The sequence below is a fragment of the Myodes glareolus genome, chromosome X (genome assembly GCF_982192425.1).
Source record: "Myodes glareolus chromosome X, mMyoGla1.1, whole genome shotgun sequence".
In the NCBI taxonomy this organism is placed as follows: domain Eukaryota; kingdom Metazoa; phylum Chordata; class Mammalia; order Rodentia; family Cricetidae; genus Myodes; species Myodes glareolus.
In genome coordinates this window covers 16492944-16511417 of record NC_142053.1, presented here as the reverse complement: position 1 = coordinate 16511417, position 18474 = coordinate 16492944, and the positions used below count along the sequence as shown (strand labels likewise).

At 35.8% G+C, this 18474-nt stretch overlaps 1 protein-coding gene and 1 pseudogene across 4 annotated transcripts in view; one reads left to right on the top strand and one right to left on the bottom strand.

Moving 5' to 3' along the window:
- Nucleotides 1-18474, bottom strand: part of Fgf13 (fibroblast growth factor 13) — a 508789-nt gene that overhangs the window by 58125 nt on the left and 432190 nt on the right. For all 4 annotated transcript variants that reach the window (XM_048457651.3, XM_085684756.2, XM_085684757.2 and 1 more), the window contains one exon: nt 17860-17963. In XM_048457651.3, coding sequence (XP_048313608.1) covers nt 17860-17963 — 104 coding nt within the window. The remainder of the gene's footprint in view (nt 1-17859; nt 17964-18474) is intronic.
- Nucleotides 9692-9784, top strand: LOC125415504 (U6 spliceosomal RNA; annotated as a pseudogene).

The window sequence follows — 18474 nt, the reverse complement described above, 5'->3', positions numbered from 1 at the left end:
TCAGCCAATAGCTGCTGAAATACCAGCCCACTGGGGCATGGTATATTTCTCTTTTAAAAAGAGAAGCATATCCGGATCAGGCCCTCTTGGTTCCGGCTCTTGGTTCCGGTGCTTGCTCCTGGCTCCTGCTCCTGGCTCCTGCTCCTGCGACTAGGCTCCCTTCCTGACAGTTTGTGGTGTATGTAAGTTTTATCCCCCAAAATAAATAACCCCTTAAAACATAACTGGTGTGGGATTGATTTATTGGTATTGATTCTTATATATTGATACAAACTTAAATTATGTTGACTATTTTAGACATGCATGCTTCTACCTCTGTTTAAAACATTTTTATGTATTGACATATATATATTGTATTGATATATGTATATTTTACCATATTGCATTGTACACTTCTACCTCTGATTAAGATACTTATATATTGTTTATGTATTGATATATATATTTACCATATTGCAATGTATACTTGCACATTGTTTATATTTGGAGGTCATATTGTCCCCATTTATTACACAGTTGTTTACTATTTCAGTCTTTAAGTTAGATAGATATTGAGAATAATATAGATCAATAGTCATCTAAGTTTGTCATTTATAATTAGACTAATCAGGTTCTTTAGATACATAGACATTATATTCAGTATAGATAGATAATCTTCAACCTCTTCAAAGAGCTGTAGAAAATGGCCTTTAATCTAACTCAGAGTTCTGTGGTAGGGAGACACAATCACTCCTGGCAACACTGATCTATTCCCGAGAGAATGTTGAGCACCAAAGACACTCCACCTGGAGCCTTTCTTCTTGGCAGAACTGGCCTTTGGGTAAAGAAATGCCCATACCTCAACTACTGACAGAGTTACAGAATATCTGTAAATGGATAAAACAGGACTGTCATATCCTGCCAAGACAGGATAAGATAGTTTTGAAAAGTTCCTTGCCTTTAAAAATGGTATGTCAGTTACGTTAGGCCTTAGCCAAAGTTGGTTGCTTCAACGCTACAAACGTGATTTTGGGTGTTTGCCCAGGTAGCCAGTTGTCTATGTGATTTGTTACATGTTCTGGAAGTTTGATTGCACTTCCTAATTACTCAGGTAACATTATTTCCCTTCTCAGATCTTTGATGGGATTGAAGATTATATAAACGTAGTTACTTTCTTTTCATGACGTGGCCAAGTTATTTCTTATACAAGACTTAAGAATAGGATATTTGTATTTATTGTATATAATTATGTAGGTTTGTACTTACTGTATATAATTTCGTAGTAGGCTTAGAACTCTCTTACTTAAACATATGTATATATATCAATGCTTTAAAATTGCATCTTCTTATTACACCTCGCATATAGAAAGCATTTAAGGTAGTTTCACCATTATACCAATACGACTTTGCATATTGGTAGAGTTTTTCAGATTAGTGAATTTTGGATTTGAATCAATAGATACTATTAGCAAAGAAAATTATATCATGTTAAAGAATAACAATCTGTGTAAACTATAACTATGCTAAAATTAGCTATGCTTAGAAAAAGACTAGAATGTGTTCTAAGTGAGGCTTAAATCATTACTCACTGATGCATAGTAATATTTCAGGAGATATTAATAAAAACAATCACACAAGAACAGGGCAAGCAAAGTAAAAATGCAAACTGACGGTCCACCTTCTCTCTGAGTCCTTTTATGTCAGCACTCCTGTCTAATCACCTACAACCTACCACAGCAACAACCACATCCCATTTCATTTCCCATTTTTTTTAAAAAGGAGTTCATAATAACTCTGACAAAGATCACAAGTGCTTACTTTTCCAAATGGAAAATTGACCCGATAAAAAGACTGTGTACAAATGGTATAGTCACCATTCAGCAAACATGCCATATAAACAGGACAGTTTGATCTTATGTACGAAACCAAATCATTTAAAACATGTTTTCACAGACATGTACATGATTGTTATCACAGTTTTGAGAAATACACTGAGCATATTTGAAAATTCCTGCCACCATATTATTTCCTATATATACCTACCTAACTTCCTGTAGTTTGAATTTCAAAAGTAGACAGGAACACTAGTGCAACTGGATCGAAAGTTTCCACATTGGTGAACCTAGAGAGTGCAGTCTAGGACTAGCAGGCTACTTGGAATCTCATAAACTACTGCAAATTTATGGAAGAAACTGTTTCTTGGCATCCTGAAACTGTTACGATTAAATGGTCCTGATTGTCAATAACAACAACTCGGTCTAAAACCAATTACATCTAGAATTGTTCCAGCACATCTGAGATTCCTGTTATTCCCCATTTGTTTACTTGCATTTTTCCATGTATTGATTTTATACATGTTACAAACAACAATATACTATGTAGGCAGTAATGACTACTTTCTGGATCCATACCCACATGCAAGCTCTGAAAAGCAGAGTGGTTGCTTCCCTGACAGCAAGAATCATGAGTAGCTCATGCAAATATAGGAACATCAGAAGAATGTATACGGAAGACAAACTTAAACAATACATCCCTGAAGCACATGGAAGCTTTACTAACAAAAGACAGTACAGACATTTGGGACTGGAAAGATGACTAATAGTATTTGCTGATACTGCAGAAGACCCAGCTTTGGTTCCCAACATCCACATTGTGTAATTCCAGTTCTAGGGAATCTAATACCTTCTTTTGACTTCAATTGGCACTGCATGTATATGGTGCACATACATACACTCAAGCATATACATATATACATAAAATAAATAAATCATTAGAAAAGAAGTTCAGAGGTTAAAGACAGGTGTTACTCAGTAGGAATAGCGAATTGAAGTATAAATTATGGAGAGGAAAAATGCCTGGCTTCATATCAAAGTGCTCTGTGTCAACAGAAATACCACCAAGGACTGTGGCAAAGCAAGGGTCTGAACGAAACCATGCATCATGATTCTGCTCTTCCATATTCTTACAACTAATCATCTGTTTGAAAAGTTGCGTGTCTGTATGAGAAACACTAGCCGTGTTTGCTGAGCCTGTTACATGCACTTTAAACCTGTAAGACTGAACCCCTGGTGACATTTAAATGCTTCAATGATAGCCATATTGGAAGCAGAGCTTTTTATGAGTTAATACTTAGATCTAGGAATGGAAAAGTATAAAAGAAACATCAAGTAACTGGTGATTTTCCCTGCTGAGAAGAATTTTAGGAACATAAATGTAATAAATAGCTTTAATAATTATGGTTTGCATCTACCTACTCTAGAACTAGCCACCCATCTACTCAAAGGGCAGTGACAAATTAGTCATAGAGCTTTGCAAAAGTCAAATATGCATCAGAATTCTAAAGAAGCAAGAGAAAATGGAACGGGCAAAATTCTGCTGTATTGTCTAATCACCCATCAATCAATGGTAACTCTGCTATGACAAAAAAAACGCACTGTGTTAATGAACCTTGCTTATTGTAGCTTCATAAAGTTGTACCTGTGGGTCCACATTGTTTCTCTTGTCCCACTTCTGAAGCAAACAATTCACAGAAAAATAGTGGGAATACTAGCTCAATGTCACTGTCCAAAGGTGAAGTGAACTCTGATATACCTAAAAGACACAGTCACTAGAAACTACTATAAAATACTTGTTCACGTGGGATAAGGTTTTATTTTTTTAAAGAAAAACATTTAATTGCAACTTGCTTACAGTTCAGAGTTTTAGTCCATTGACATCATAGCAGGAAGCAAGGCAACCTGCAGACAGACATGATACTAGTTGAATGGCTGAGAGTTCTACACCCAGATTGGCAGGTGGCAGGAAGAGAGAGAGGGCCTCTGGGCCTGGCTTGACCTTTTGAAACCCCAAAACCCACCGCCAGTGATATACTTTCTCCAGTAGGCCTCACCTCCTGGAGCCACTCACTAAGCATTCAAATATATGAGCCTACGGGGGACATTTCTATTCAAGCTACCACACCCACCATCAACAAGAACCTGAAAGCCACTGGCTGGGAGGGGCTTTTGTGGCTGTTGAGTTTTCCAGGACGCAAAGTCCCCAAGAAGATGCCATTATTATCGAAGACACCTCAAAATTCCTGTATGACCAGAAATTATATAGTATTTTAGATCAAGGAGTGAGAACCAAGGACAAAACCAACACTTGTGGATGTTCTTGTTATTATTTCTTGATTATAGACGTAGTGTGTGAATGGTCACGGATGAGAGATTCAAGGATACTGAGGCAGAGCATTAGAGGTAAGAAGTTTAATGAGAGCGGTCTGCCATGGACAGGTACGTAAAAAAAACAGTCACTGGAGTGTCAGGTATTCTCTTTTAGTTCTCCAGGGAGTGGGGTTTCCCAACAAGAGCCTGCAGTTTCTCTGATTCCAAGCAGAAGTCAGGAAAGCAGGTGTATAAGAATCACAGATTCACAGAGTTTTAAATTTCAAGCAATGCCATTTCTTGATATATCTGAAGAACGTTTCTCTGACATATTCAACCATACTGCCCCATAACATACAGACATGGAATTAATGTGATCTACTGGAGACGGTTGTGCTGCATAACCAGTAAGTATTGTTTCGTGTGACTGGTAAATTTCCATAATCAGACACACTTACCTATTCCCAACCTCAAGGGCATTCAAACTTTTTCCCTACAAGGAATATTTTTCATTTTTCTATATTGAGTCTTATTCTACAAATAGCATTGTCAGTGTTATAGGTCAGGTTGGGAATGAAATACTTCATGTCAATCCTTCCTACGGCAGATTAGCTATTAGCAATTAGAGCTCAGAACTTAGCATAAACCTCATTATGTATATTATAAATTCCAGATATTATCGGCATGAACCACTCTCATAGCATTTGGGGGTACTTACTACTTATAGAGACTTAATTGGTATTTGCTAATTGATCATAAAAACTTCTAGAAGGACCAAGTCCCAGCATGGGAAGGGGAACTGGGCGTATAACCCCATCCCTTAGCTGAGAAGCTATTGGTAGTTCTTAGGTGATGAAAGAAGAAGCATCAGGTTTTTCTAAGAGTATTGCCAATAGTTGGTAGACCATACTACAGTTGGCACACATCCAAGAGTATTTGAGCAGTACATACTAGCTTTGATGGGGTAAAACAACACCAAATATGAAGTTCCCAGAGGGGGACTCTGGGAAAGGTTGGGGATGGGAGGGTGAATATGATTAAAACACAATGACTGAAATCCTCCAAACATTAATGAAATGTTCCATGAAAAATACAAAAAAAAAAATATATAGCAACAAAAAGCTTCTGAACCTTTGTTCCATGCTTTAAGGTCCCCTGGGAGCTTAGATATGTGACTGAGTTCTCTGAAAGTAGGGAAATAAAAATACTTTTTAGGAATCTCTGATTCAAAGGTTATGATAGAACATAGAAGAGCTAAGCTTCTAGACTCCCCTAGGCTCTATTTTCTTCAGTGCAAATCACCTGAAAAGAGGGTTTTGCATGGAGACTTTTATTACAGTGATCCACACTATTATATGGGCAGGAACAAAGAAATACTTTATATAGAACTTTAAAAGAAATCTTTTATGAGACCACCTACCAATCACCTAAGAAGGACTGCTGCGGTAGTCCTAATTTTATGAGCAGGATAGACCTTGTTTGGCACAGATTTTTTGCTTGTTTGTTATGGGTTATAGTATTTGCCATAAATAATGTAGTTCTACCTTTTTGAATTTCTTCCTAAGTTATCATTTTCATTGTCTAGGGTCTCATTCCCAATTATAAAATTTTGTGGAACAATTCGTAAACTCTGTCAAACGTTTTTAATCCTCTCTACTTTTGCAGTCTAAATAGTAATGTTTAGAATTGTTATGTGCACTTGACTTTTCCAAATCTTTATGAAAATATTTTTCCTGAGTAAAATTGAATGCCATTTCTAATTCTGACTCTTCCTGCTATGTGCTATGCCAGAATTCCTATGAATATCTGATGCCCTATGAAAGGAGGCATTATGTATTATTGCTACTGGCTATATGCAAAAATCCATCCAAGAAATCAATTGAGGTTTTCCCTGTAGTTCTACTTCCAGGGTTGTCAAAAGTAGTTAGCATCAGACTAGCTGATGAATAACTTAATCAGAATTTTTGCACAGACATGCCATCTCTAGACATATTCAGCTCAAGCAAAACATATTTAATGTATTAGTCAGGGGATTGCCAGTTATTAACCTTGGTTACAGCTATTATAATAATCAGAGAAATGTTTTCATTTGAAGTTTCTTTCTTCAGAACTCACAATTCTCTTGAAGACTGGTGGTCATTGAAACCCTTCAGTTTTTTTCCTGTGTCTTAGTAATGTACTGACTTACATAATTCTGAAATGTTAACCCTTAATAGATCAGCAATTGGAAATCATTGAATCTTTTAACATATTTTAAATATTCAAATAGGACTGACAGAAATCATGATTGGCCTTTATATTTTATTATGCACATATATTAATTATAACAATGAATACATATAAAATGTACTTTTGCTAGACACTTATATAAGACTAAGAGTAGAATGGGGTAAATCAGTTATTAATTAATGATCCTGGACTTTAGAAACTATTTCAAAGCACAAGTTTCATAAAAATAAGAACAACATGGAAAAACTTACTTGTGAATAACTTTTTCTTCCCTATCTCACTGTGGATTAAAATAAACAAGAAGGTCAGGACTAAAAATAGCACCTTCATTGAATAATGTCTTCATGCTATTCGTGGTACACTAACATAAAATAATGCTAAAAGGCCATTGGTTCTCTTCCATATATGTACTAAATTTTACTGAGTATACTGTTAGAGCAATCTTCTGATGGCCAGGATAGGTTATATATTAGAAGCTTAGAATTATTTTAGGAATTCCAAAATAAACTAGTGTCATCATAGCAACCGAGCATGAATATGGTTTCTTCGTTTGTCTTTGTGTGTGAGAGACAGAGAAGTAGGGGGGAAAGAGAGAAAAAGCAATCTTTTCGCATCTTACTTTAACTGTTAAAATTCTTCTTTGTCTGTCTTGACCATTATTTTATATTTTTGTTCCACGATAAATATGTTTTTTTCTATTAACATGACTTTAACTCTAAGTTAAAGCATGAGACCCTCCGTTAAATATGTAGCCCATGACTTCTAATTTAGATTATTTTTCCAACTTGGCCTCGGAAGTCGATCACTGAGTCAGTGTCTGTCTTTAGCTACCACTACTATTGGTTTTCTGATTTCTGAGAAAGTGCCATCCTCAGTCATTGTCACACTTAAGAACATACATAGATATTTTCACCCTGAATAACTTACTAGCTTTGGCTAATTTTTTAATAGAGACCATGAAAAGAGGATATTTAAATACCAAGCTGGTGTCTTATATTTTCATGAAAATCTTAGCAGGACAAAGACTAGTAAACAGGTGAAACAAATGTGGTCTGGGAAATTATGTGGTCTTGAAAATTAAGCTTTGCTTCCTCTCAAATCTCAGGTTTTACAATTTAAATTCCAAAAAATATGACTCAGAAATGTGTCTATATAATTACCCTTATAATGTTACAATCCATTTGTCTGAACAAAAAGCACCATCAAAATGTATGAGTGCATATATAGATTATATGATCATAGTTTTCAAAAAGCATATGCAATGAAACTGGAAATTTTGACAGTTAGAACTTCTCCAATTTTATACTGTTTAAAAATGTAATAACTGCTTATAACAGTATACCAATGAGAAAAAGTTCTAGATTTTTATATTTACTTGTAATTGTGGGAAGAGGAAGGGCCATGGACCACAGTGCACATATGGAGGTCAGAGAACAACTTGAAGGGGTTTGTACTCTCTTTTCACTGTGTGGGTTCAGGCGGTCAGACTCAGGTCATTGGGCTTGGCAGCTAGCACCTTTACCCTCCGCACTATCTCACTGACCCACGAAAAACTTACAGACAGAAGTTAATATTTCTTTGCACCCACTCTCTTTGGTTTAGCACTTTAGCGTGATTTATAATCTTCTTCTGTTTTGGATATGATACTGCTCATGTCAATTTTCAATTTCCTTACTTTTGTGATTGAGATAATGCCAGTTCCTTAACGGGTTCTAATGACTAAAACATTGTTGTACATTGCATTTTTATTACATTTGTAATCCTCTATGATAATAACCCTAGACCTTAAGTTATGTCTAGTTGGTGTTACACAGATTTGACATAATCCAAACATTTCCCATGTTAGATAAAACTTCTTGGAGTGCATTAATTGCTCTGAAGTGGTCAATGAATTTGTGCAGCTTTTAATACTTCTACATTAGCATTTGCACTAGAGATGTCAATTTATATAAAAGATTAGGTCAGAGGCTACATGATGACACTCTACCTCAGAAAAAAATCTGCCAATATTGTAAAACAAAAGTACTGGAAATGATCTAGTTTAGAGGATATTACAGGAATATGACTATGTAGCTTCATATACTCTCTTACTCTAGACTTGATCCTATATTGTACAGAAAATGTTATAAAAAACTTATCTGTCAACTCACAAAATGAGAAAATGAACAGTAGATGAGCTAAAATTTTTCAGTATATGTTTATGTTAAAACTACTGAACTTGAAGAATATCCTTTGCTATCTATGAAATGCACCTATTGCTAGTAAATAAAGGATAAGATATGAAACATTTCAAATTTATTTATTTTAGCTACTCTGTTCGTCTAGTGATGATGTCTGTACATGGAGTAGGGTCTGCCTGCCTAGAAGTATACATGTAGAAGCCAAAGGTTGACTTTGAGCAGGTTTTTTTTTTCTATCACTCTCCATTTTATTTTTTGAGACTGGCTCTCTCATTGAAGCTGGAGTTTGATGTTGCAACTCGACTCCCTGGCCAGTGTGTACATAGGAGGCTCTGCCTCAGTCTGCCCTCCGTCCCAATCCTGTGCTGGGTTACACTGAGATTTAAGTGGGTGCTGGGTTTCTAAACAAGTCCTCACCACAGCAACCACTTTACTCACTGAGCAATCTCCTCAGCCACCTTATGCTCAAAATTTAATGCATTCTTAAGTGGCTCCAAAGCAGGAAAAAAATAGGATTGTTTGATACAGATACATGATAGATAGCAACATAAATAGAATGAATGAGAAAGCAATCAGAGTAAGTTGAATCTGGGCAAAAGACATGTGTTGTTCTTTGCACAAGTGCTAATCACCAATTTTCTTAGAGTCAGTCAATTATGTATTGAGAAGTAAGTCAGATACATTAATCAAAGCCCTTTATGCTAAATGATAAGATATCAAGCATAAAGGATTATATGGTGTATAATACCATTTATATGAATTACCTAAAATAGGTAAATGCACCGAGAAAAAAATAGGTTAGCAGTTCCCAAGAAGTGAGAGGAGGGATGGGGTATGCCTGCTAGTTGGTATAATTTTATCATTCGTGGTAATAATAAGTTCTAGAACTTAATAGCAATGATGTTGGCTGAAATGTGTTAATATGTGAAAAACTAGTGAATTATATACACTCTAAATGAATAATTTTATGGTTTAGAAGTTGTATCTCAACAATGCAGCTTTTTTTTCGTCAAGACAGGGTTTCTCTGTATAACTTTGGTGCCTATCCTGGGACTAGCTCTTGTAGATCAGGCTGGCCTTGAATTCACAGAGATCTGCCTGCCTCTGCCTTCTGAGTGTTGGGATTAAAGGCATGCAGTGCGTCACCACCACCTGGATATGCTCTCTTCAGCAGCACATAAAATAAAATTGGAACTACACAGAGAAGATTAGCATGGCCCCTGAGCAAGGATAACAATGCAGCTTTTTTTATGAAGAAAAGGGGAGAAAGGAGATGGAGGCTGAGGGTACTGATTCGTTGGTAAATTATTTGCTCTGAAAGTATGAGAAGTTGAGTTCAAATATCCACCACTTATGTCAAAAGACATGCACCCAGTACACATCCATCATCCCAGCTCTAGGATGCAGGGACAAGTTGGTAGATCCCTGAACCAATAGTCAACCACTATAGCTGAGTCAATGCATGTAATGTTCAGTTGGAAACGGTCTCAAAAATGACTGACAAAGATACTCAATGTTCACCTTTGATCTCTGTGTGTATATACATCTTCACACAATGAACACATACACATATATACATACAAAAAGTAAAGAACAACAGAGAAAAAAGAGGAAATATACAGTTAATATAGTCAATGGCTTGAAATATTACAAAGTCCAATTTATAGCCAAAAAATTAAGAAGGCCAAGGAATAGAGAATACCTGTATCTAAAAAGGCCAAAGAACTCAGAGTCAGAGTGTATAATCTGCAGGGATTCTAAGTCATCAAGATTATAAACTACTCTCACCACCATGGGAATTAGTGTGGAGTTTCTTTACAAAGCTAAAAATAAGACTATAGTTATACTATTATATGACTCCTGGGAAGGCTGCCAAATGACATATATGACATGAAAGTAGAAGGGAGACTATTTGGGGAAAGGAAAAAGGGAAGTAGACTAATGGGGACAGGGGGGACAGGAGAGGTTAATGGGGGTAGAGAATGCAAAGTACATGATATACTGCAACATTCATGTCCATGTATAAATTTAGTAAGCAAATGAACATGTAAAGGTAACATTTGGGGGGGCCTTATCACATGGGGACATACTCCAGTTGACATTTATATTTATTTTCTTCATTTTAACTCTACCAAGTACAGCGTGAACATTGATCACATTGTACTAGTTAGCATTTCGATCACCTTAAATATTTTGGGACACTTACATTGTTTAAAATAGCAAGGTTTAACTAATTACACAATGGCTAAAATCTTGTGAAAGATGATACAAAATCATAAACAACTAATGCATCTGGACTTAAACTAAAGACTCTGTTGATCCATATAACATTGTTATAAAAAACTAAAATTTATCATTTTGCCCTTTCCTTTATTCTTCACAACCTTTCCCATGCATTCCGCCTTGCTCCTCTCACAACTATGGGCATATTTTCTTCAGCTGTTACATATTTGTATGTCATATGCATACATAGCTATATATTCCTAAATACATAAAAATAATCTGCTCAGTCCATTTATCCCTGAGGAAGACTATTTATCTTGGTCTCATTATTCCTTAGTTTCTTGTAAGCCTTTGTCAAAGGTTGGGGCCCCATGAAATTTCCCTTTTAGATATCAATAAGTCTATTGGTATTGTATTTGTTCTGGTCATTTTTAGGCACCGATGTTGGTGAGATTTCATGGGTACAGTTCCCCTATCATTTCTAGTATATATAGTCTCCACCTATCCTACACCCTTCTTCCACAATGTTCCCTGAGCCTTACATACAGGAATTGTTCTTAATTAGAAGCAAATCTAGGTTATCAAAAAGGAAAAAATGTTTCTGTAGCTACTAGAGGACTGGTATGGCCTGACTTCTCAATATTTCTGATAGTGATTCCCCTGAATGGAAACATACTATAGAATGTTGAGAATAATATATTAGTCTATGTTCATGTGTTATGAGAAAAAATGTAATAAAATTAAAGTATGTATAAATTGTCTATTAGAGAAAGTAAAAAAAAAAAAGAAAACTTGGACCCTAAATTCAGAACAACTGAGTGGAGCCCCTGAGTCAGTAATGAAGGCTGCCTTATGGTTAAGGTATGAAACTAGATAATTTGGAGAAATTTGTTTCATTCATATGGTTTGCTCTGGCAGTTCCAAAACCACAAATCATGTTGGTTATATCATTCTCACAAATTACTGGTTATATATGCATTGGAAAGCCTTTCTTCTTTCAAAATTTTTATTATCTATACATTTTTGCTAGAACTGACATTGTGTATCCCAGAAATGGTCAAGTGCTTTTGACAAAAGGTAAGTAATTAGATAAACATGGTACTATGAGTTCTACATTATAAAAGAAAAAACACTTTTTTTATCTGTGCATTGTTATCATCTGTGCCTAGTATATATTACTATTTTATTAAATAAATACTAAAACATTACCAATTTTTCCATATTTAAAACTCTTGAGAGTTTATAGCTAATATATATTTCAAGCACACTTAAAAATTTATTACAAAAGCTTCATGTTATGAAATATTTATGCTATGAAGTTTTGAGAACTCTCAAACCCTTATATGGAACTCCTTATTATTAGTTTAAAAAAAACTCAAAGGTAAGAAATTTTTTATGCACAGTGAACGGTAATTTCCTGTTGTTCTAGAAAAATAGTTATAGCATGGTTAAAAGTAAATATGTTATGAAATAATGGTTAATTATGATCATCTGTGCCACAGATGGTTTCTTACTGCCACTTGAGCCTACACCAAGTCTGTCCCCTGTGGCGACAAGAAATAAAAATGGGGAAACAGTGTACAGTACAAGTATCCTAAGATTAACCATGAGACATAAATTTTTATCTCTATGACAATAACAACATGTAGGTGATTTTATTTGATGAATAAAGGTAAGAAAGAAAATTGAACTGAAATGGAATTATCAAGCAGAAATCAAAAGAAGAAAACAGATTATATTAAAAAGATCTTCCAAGAATCCTCAGTTTTCATTGCTTTAGAACATTCCTTTATAAATGTAAAGACAACCTGTAGGAGGAATAGAAAACCTGCACCCTAGTATGTCCATCACAAAATCTGCCTATTTTCTTATATTTACATTTGGATAATGGTTTCTCCATCAACTGAAATATCAAAGGTCAAATTCTCATTTTCATTCATGACCTCTTATGGCCCTCCTCTGAACCTTACTGCACAAATTTGTTAAAATGCATTATATGCAGACACATCATCTCTATCTATGGCAAGCATAGAGGAAATGTGCAGCATGCAAAGGGAAAAAAGTTTTCCAAACGTTATTTGGAAGTGGGTAGCAAAGAAAAAAGAAATTTTAGCATATCTAATGGCATGGCCAACACTAGAGAGGGAGGGAGTTTTAAGCAGGGTCAAAAACATTAACAGCTTGAAAAAAAAACAAAGTAAAACAAGAACTGTGATCTGGCTAAAGACTTCCAGCGGAGTTGAAGCTACACTACAGTGGATAGAAGAGGGATAGGAATGTTCAATTTTCTGAATACTCTGGACACACCAGTGACTGTCTGGGGTGGGAAAGGTGGGGTAGAGCTTAAGGGCTTAAGGATGTCTTTCAGGTGGGACTCTTTGGTTGGTTTGTTGGTTTGATTTCTTTCCTTTTCCTTTTTTTTCTTTTTTCTTTCTTTCTTTTCTTTTTTTTTTTCTTTTTTTTTTTTGTGAGCATTAACCAAACAGGAGCTAGCAGACAGGGAGTAAAGATATCTGAAGGGAGGTCCCAAGGTAAAAGGGCAGGTGATTGAAATGTAAGATAGAGGGGAAAGGAGAGAGGAAGAAACACTCTACAAGGAAGCAAGGATAATGGGACAACAGGGGCAGATGTTAGTGCACCATGTTTGCATGTGATGGAGTAAAATGAATATTCTGCCAGATTACTTCTATTTTCCCATTAACACATAATGAAAGGTCATCAGTGAAAATACCAAACACATGGAGGAGGTAAAGACCAGCTATTTGTGGAAAACCGTAGCCATAAGCCAAATGCACCCCACTATCTGTTTTAGTGAATAAACTGTTCCTGGATCGTAGTGATTCATTCATTTATTTTACTGCCTATGATTGCTTTTGTGCTATAAGAGCAAAGTTGAATGGTTATGACAGACACTTTATGGCCGACTTACAGAGCCTTAATTAATTACCAACTAAGTTGACTATGAAGTCATTAGTATAGAATTCTATCCTATTAGGGTCCAGAGATAACATTTTAAATGAGATTAAAATTAAAGTAGTGTTCCAGAGGGGATGGTGATAAATTTGTTGAAGGGACCTGAAGTCATAATGGATACAGACTAATGGAAAGAATTGGAACATTTATCTGGAGAGGACTCAGTTTTCAGTGCTAGAACAGGAGAGTTTGAATATTTTACACCTACATTTTGCTCTGGTATAAATCAGAAATATTTCAACAAGAATGTAATTACTTTCCCCAGTTTTCAATTGCTTATTAAAGGTTATTTTCTCTTAATAGGAAATACATATTTGGAGGGTTCTGAAAGACAAAAGCAGTCATTGGCTTATGTATTTGAATATTGTTCCCAGTTAATGGAACTGTTTGGAAAGGATTAGGAGATATGGCCTTGTGGTAGGAGGTGTATCACTAGGGGCGGCTTTGAGGTTTCAAGAGACTCACTTTATCCCCAGTGTGTCTCTCTGCACCTTACTTGTGGATTGAGATATGAGCTCTCAGCAGCTGCTCCAGTTGCAATGTCTTACCTTTACCATCATGGACTCTAATTGTTGGGAACCCCGCACCCTATTCAATGCTTTCTTTCATAAGTTGCCTTGTTCATGGTGTTTTATCAGGGCATTAGAAAAGTAACTAAGACATGTTAGTGCTGAAATGGTGCTATGGTTGTGACAGAACTGACCAAACTGATTCTTGAAGGAATGTGGCAGAGTTTGGGATTTTGGACATGAAAAGGGATTGAATGCTGTAAGCAGAGATGAATGGGCCATCTTAGTAGGACAATGGGAGATAGTAATGCTGACAGTTACACAGACAATGGACACCCAACTCAAAAGATTTCAGAGGAGAACAATATTTGCAACTAGGTTAGAAATCATTTTAGGATGTTTTGGCGAAGACTATAGTTGATTTCTTCCCTTGTCCTAAGAATTTCTTGAGGCTAAATTTTAAAATAGACCAATTTCTTTGGTAGAAGAGATTTCAAGACAGCCCGATAGTGACCTGTCACAGGTTTATTAGGATTCACTTTTATACAGCTCTACAATGATTAAAAAAAAAACAAGTGGGGCAAAAAGAAATAAAAAATGCCATCTAAAAAGAAAAAAATAATATTGGAGTCAAGGCTTGTGCTGAAAGAGCTAAGGAGATTGAGGAGAAACCTGATTCACAAAAGAATAAAGGAAGATTGTTCTTAGGGCAAGACCTTAGCCATCTAGGCTGCCAACTTGTGAGGAAAATGCCTAAGTAACTTTCTGCTTCTCAAAAGAGAAACCAAGGAAAGCCACAACAAAGGTATTCAGTGGGGTCAGGCTGCATTCCAAACAGACTGCCAAACTGAGCAGCACCTTCCATTTGATTCTGGTTCAAGAGTTACAAGTAAAATGGTTGTGAAATCTTCTTTCATGGATAAAAAGAGTCATTGAGGCCAGGGAATGTATGGCAGGGCAGTTTCTGAATGAAGGCCCTGAGAAGCAATTGTGTAAAGGAAAATCTGGTTGTGCTGGAAACCCCAAGATGCTGGACATGCTAGAGATAAGAGGCATCTGCCATGGCGAGCTGTGCACGGGCAGTTGAATCATTCTAAGAGCAAGCTTTATCTTGAGGGCAGCAAAGATGGAAGGGCAGAGTCATATGACTCTTCAACAATGGATGTGAAGTTATGGGATTCTCAGTTTTTACCTGCTAGGTTTTGGTTCAGTATTCTCTCCCCATGCCTGATTTGTTCCTTTTAGAATATATAGTCTATGACATTGCATGTTAGAAATATACATTTTTTTTAATCTTACAGGGGTTTACAAGTAAGACATTGCCTTGAGTCTCAGAAGAAACTTTGGGCTTTTAAAAGTGTTTAGACTGAAACACTATAGGGAATTTTGATATTAGAATAAGTACATTTCACATTGTAATATGGGAATGAGCCCATTGGGGTCAGGGAATGAAATGTGGCAGTTGGAATGCAAATGACCTTTGTAGGCTCATGTTTGCACGCTTGGTCTCCCAGTAGTAGAATTGTTTGAGAACGATTAGGAGGTGTAGCCTTGTTGGAGGATATGTGTCACTAAGGTAAGTTTTGAGGTTTCAAAAGACTCATGCAATTCCCAATGTGTCTCAGTTTCTGCTTGGGGAGTGAGATGTACGCTCTCAGCTGCTATTCTGTGCATATCGCCGTGCCTTGACTCCACCATCACAGAGTCTAAACCTCTGGAACCAAAAGCCTAAATAAACTCTTCCTTTTCTAAGTTGCCTTGGTCATGGTGTCTTATCACAGCAATAGAAACCTTATCTAAAACAATATTGAATTTTCGACATTTATTTTCTCAAGTATATTCATTATTTTATTTCCTTTCCATGTCTGCATATTATTTCAAGGAGTCATTTTTCATATTAAACGCCTACTTTTGCATTTGACCCTGCTGATCTAATAGAAGTTACCTGAAATAAAATTGTGCTATAGCACTAACAAACTTAAAACTATTCCATTACTTTTCCTATAATACTAGCACTGTATTGATAGAGTAGTGGATTTCATAAAGCTTGCAATGAATTCAAAGTTTTAGTTTATCAAACAGAGTAAATCTGTATGTCATGAGAAACAAGACAAAATGCTGACAGGTGCTCAGAGTTTGAAGTGCCTAGCGGTGAATGATCCTTTGTGGGTTTGTACGCCTCTCACATCTCTTTCCCTCCTGGCCACTTAAAACCAAGGTGACTACAGGATTTTTACAGTGTTTGTCAAGTCTTTACATATCTGACTTTGAACTAAATTCAGCTAACAAGACAGACCTAGAGTGAAAGCGGATTGTTTTATTTGCAGGTTGAAGAATGGGTTTTGATAGTCTGTAATCACCTCATTCTTAAGGCTGGTAGGCAGCTTGATAAGCAATGTTTTCCATTTTTGAAAGCCTAAAGATTGTCTACATTGATTGAATGATGAATGGTTAGAGGATTAAACTAAGACAATCAAGGTTGATAGCAAACACCTTTTAACACAAAGCAATTTTTGCCAGTCCAATTTCTTCATTTTAAACATCCTGTACCTTTCCTAAAATTCAGGAATTCAAAATAAATAATAAAAATAGCAATGAACTTTTATAACCGGTAGGTAGATCTATTTATAGAAATAAAATCCTAACTCTAGTACTGTGGCATTTTAAAATTATATATAAACTTAAAACATTTGCTTAAACAAGTATACTTGGTCCCAAATTACTCAGTAATCTGTAGCCTTTATTATTTATCAATATACCTGAACAAAGTTATAGATCTGACTGTCCTCATTCTTCTTAGACACAGTAAAAATTTGTGTGTAGGAAGAGGTTAAGTTGTACTTGATAAAAAATGGCATTAGTAGTATAGTAAAGTATGATATAACATGTTCATCTTGATATTGTAATTCATATCATAATGCAATATGAATGAATAGAGATGACCTCCATATTTCCACATACAAAATTATGATAAAGAGATAAATCATAATGATCCTGATTGGGAAATATTTTACAAATGTAATAAAATAGCACACTGAGCACCAGAAATATGACTGATAATCAAAAAATTTTAAAGTGTTTAAAAGGATGAAAATGTTTATTTCCCGAGTTTGGTCATTATATACTGTATGCAATTATTAAATTATCACACTGTAACCATAAATTTTTGACAAAAAACTAAAAATGGAAACAGATGGCAATTGTACTAACTGAACAAATTAGCAATGACGACTGTGGAGCACTTTTCAAACCAGGTTTTGTGTCCTGGACTTTATCTAAGAGAGAAATCTCATTAATTTTTCAGGACTAAATGGGACAGATATGGTTATGTAGTTAAGTAACAACTTTGCTTCCCACAGCTGCAAAGCCCAATTCCCTATTTAATGGTACATAATATTCCAATGGCACCACATACAAAACTTTTAGGAATACTATTAATTTTATATTGATCATGCTGGTTTCCAATTAGGAAGAGCTATCATTTTCACCAGAAAATAATTTGCCCTTACAACTGATATATTCCAATCAAAACCAAAATTTATGACAAAAGAACATACACCATACATTTTTCCCCTGTCAGATAAAAACTAGATGTATGAACACATGCACACAAAGACTCACCGAGGTGTACAGGTATCCCTCGCTGTTCATTGCCAAGTACAGCTTGGTTTGAACTCCTTGAATAGCCACCACCCGAAGACCCACAGGGATGAGATTGAACAGAGCTGAAATTTCAAAGAATGTGAAAATGTTACAATTCCAATTTGATAGTTCTCCAATGTATTCAACAGGAACACCTGGCTTCCTCAAATCAGTGGAGACTCAGTGAGTCCAGAAATATACAAATGTAGCCTTGTTCTTCTTTCTCTGTATCTGACTACTGATTATATTTGCTTAACTGGGTTTATAACAACATATTCTCAAATACTCCAGGAAGAACGGAAGACTTTGATTGAAACATCCTGATTTTTAGAGCACTGGAAGTGGGGAATATTTACATGGGGGGGAGGGGGACGGCATAGTATCAGGAATCACTCTGCCCACTAAAATATCATCCTTCTCAAATTAAGTTCTTAGCCTGCTCTTCTAGACAGCTTCTGAACTTTTCATCAGCACTGTTAGATGGGATTACTAGCCGAGGAGAAATTCCTATACTATCCCGAGACATACTACACCAACATTTTCATCTAAATTATCTGTATTATATCCAATGCAAAAACCTCTAAAATAAATCTG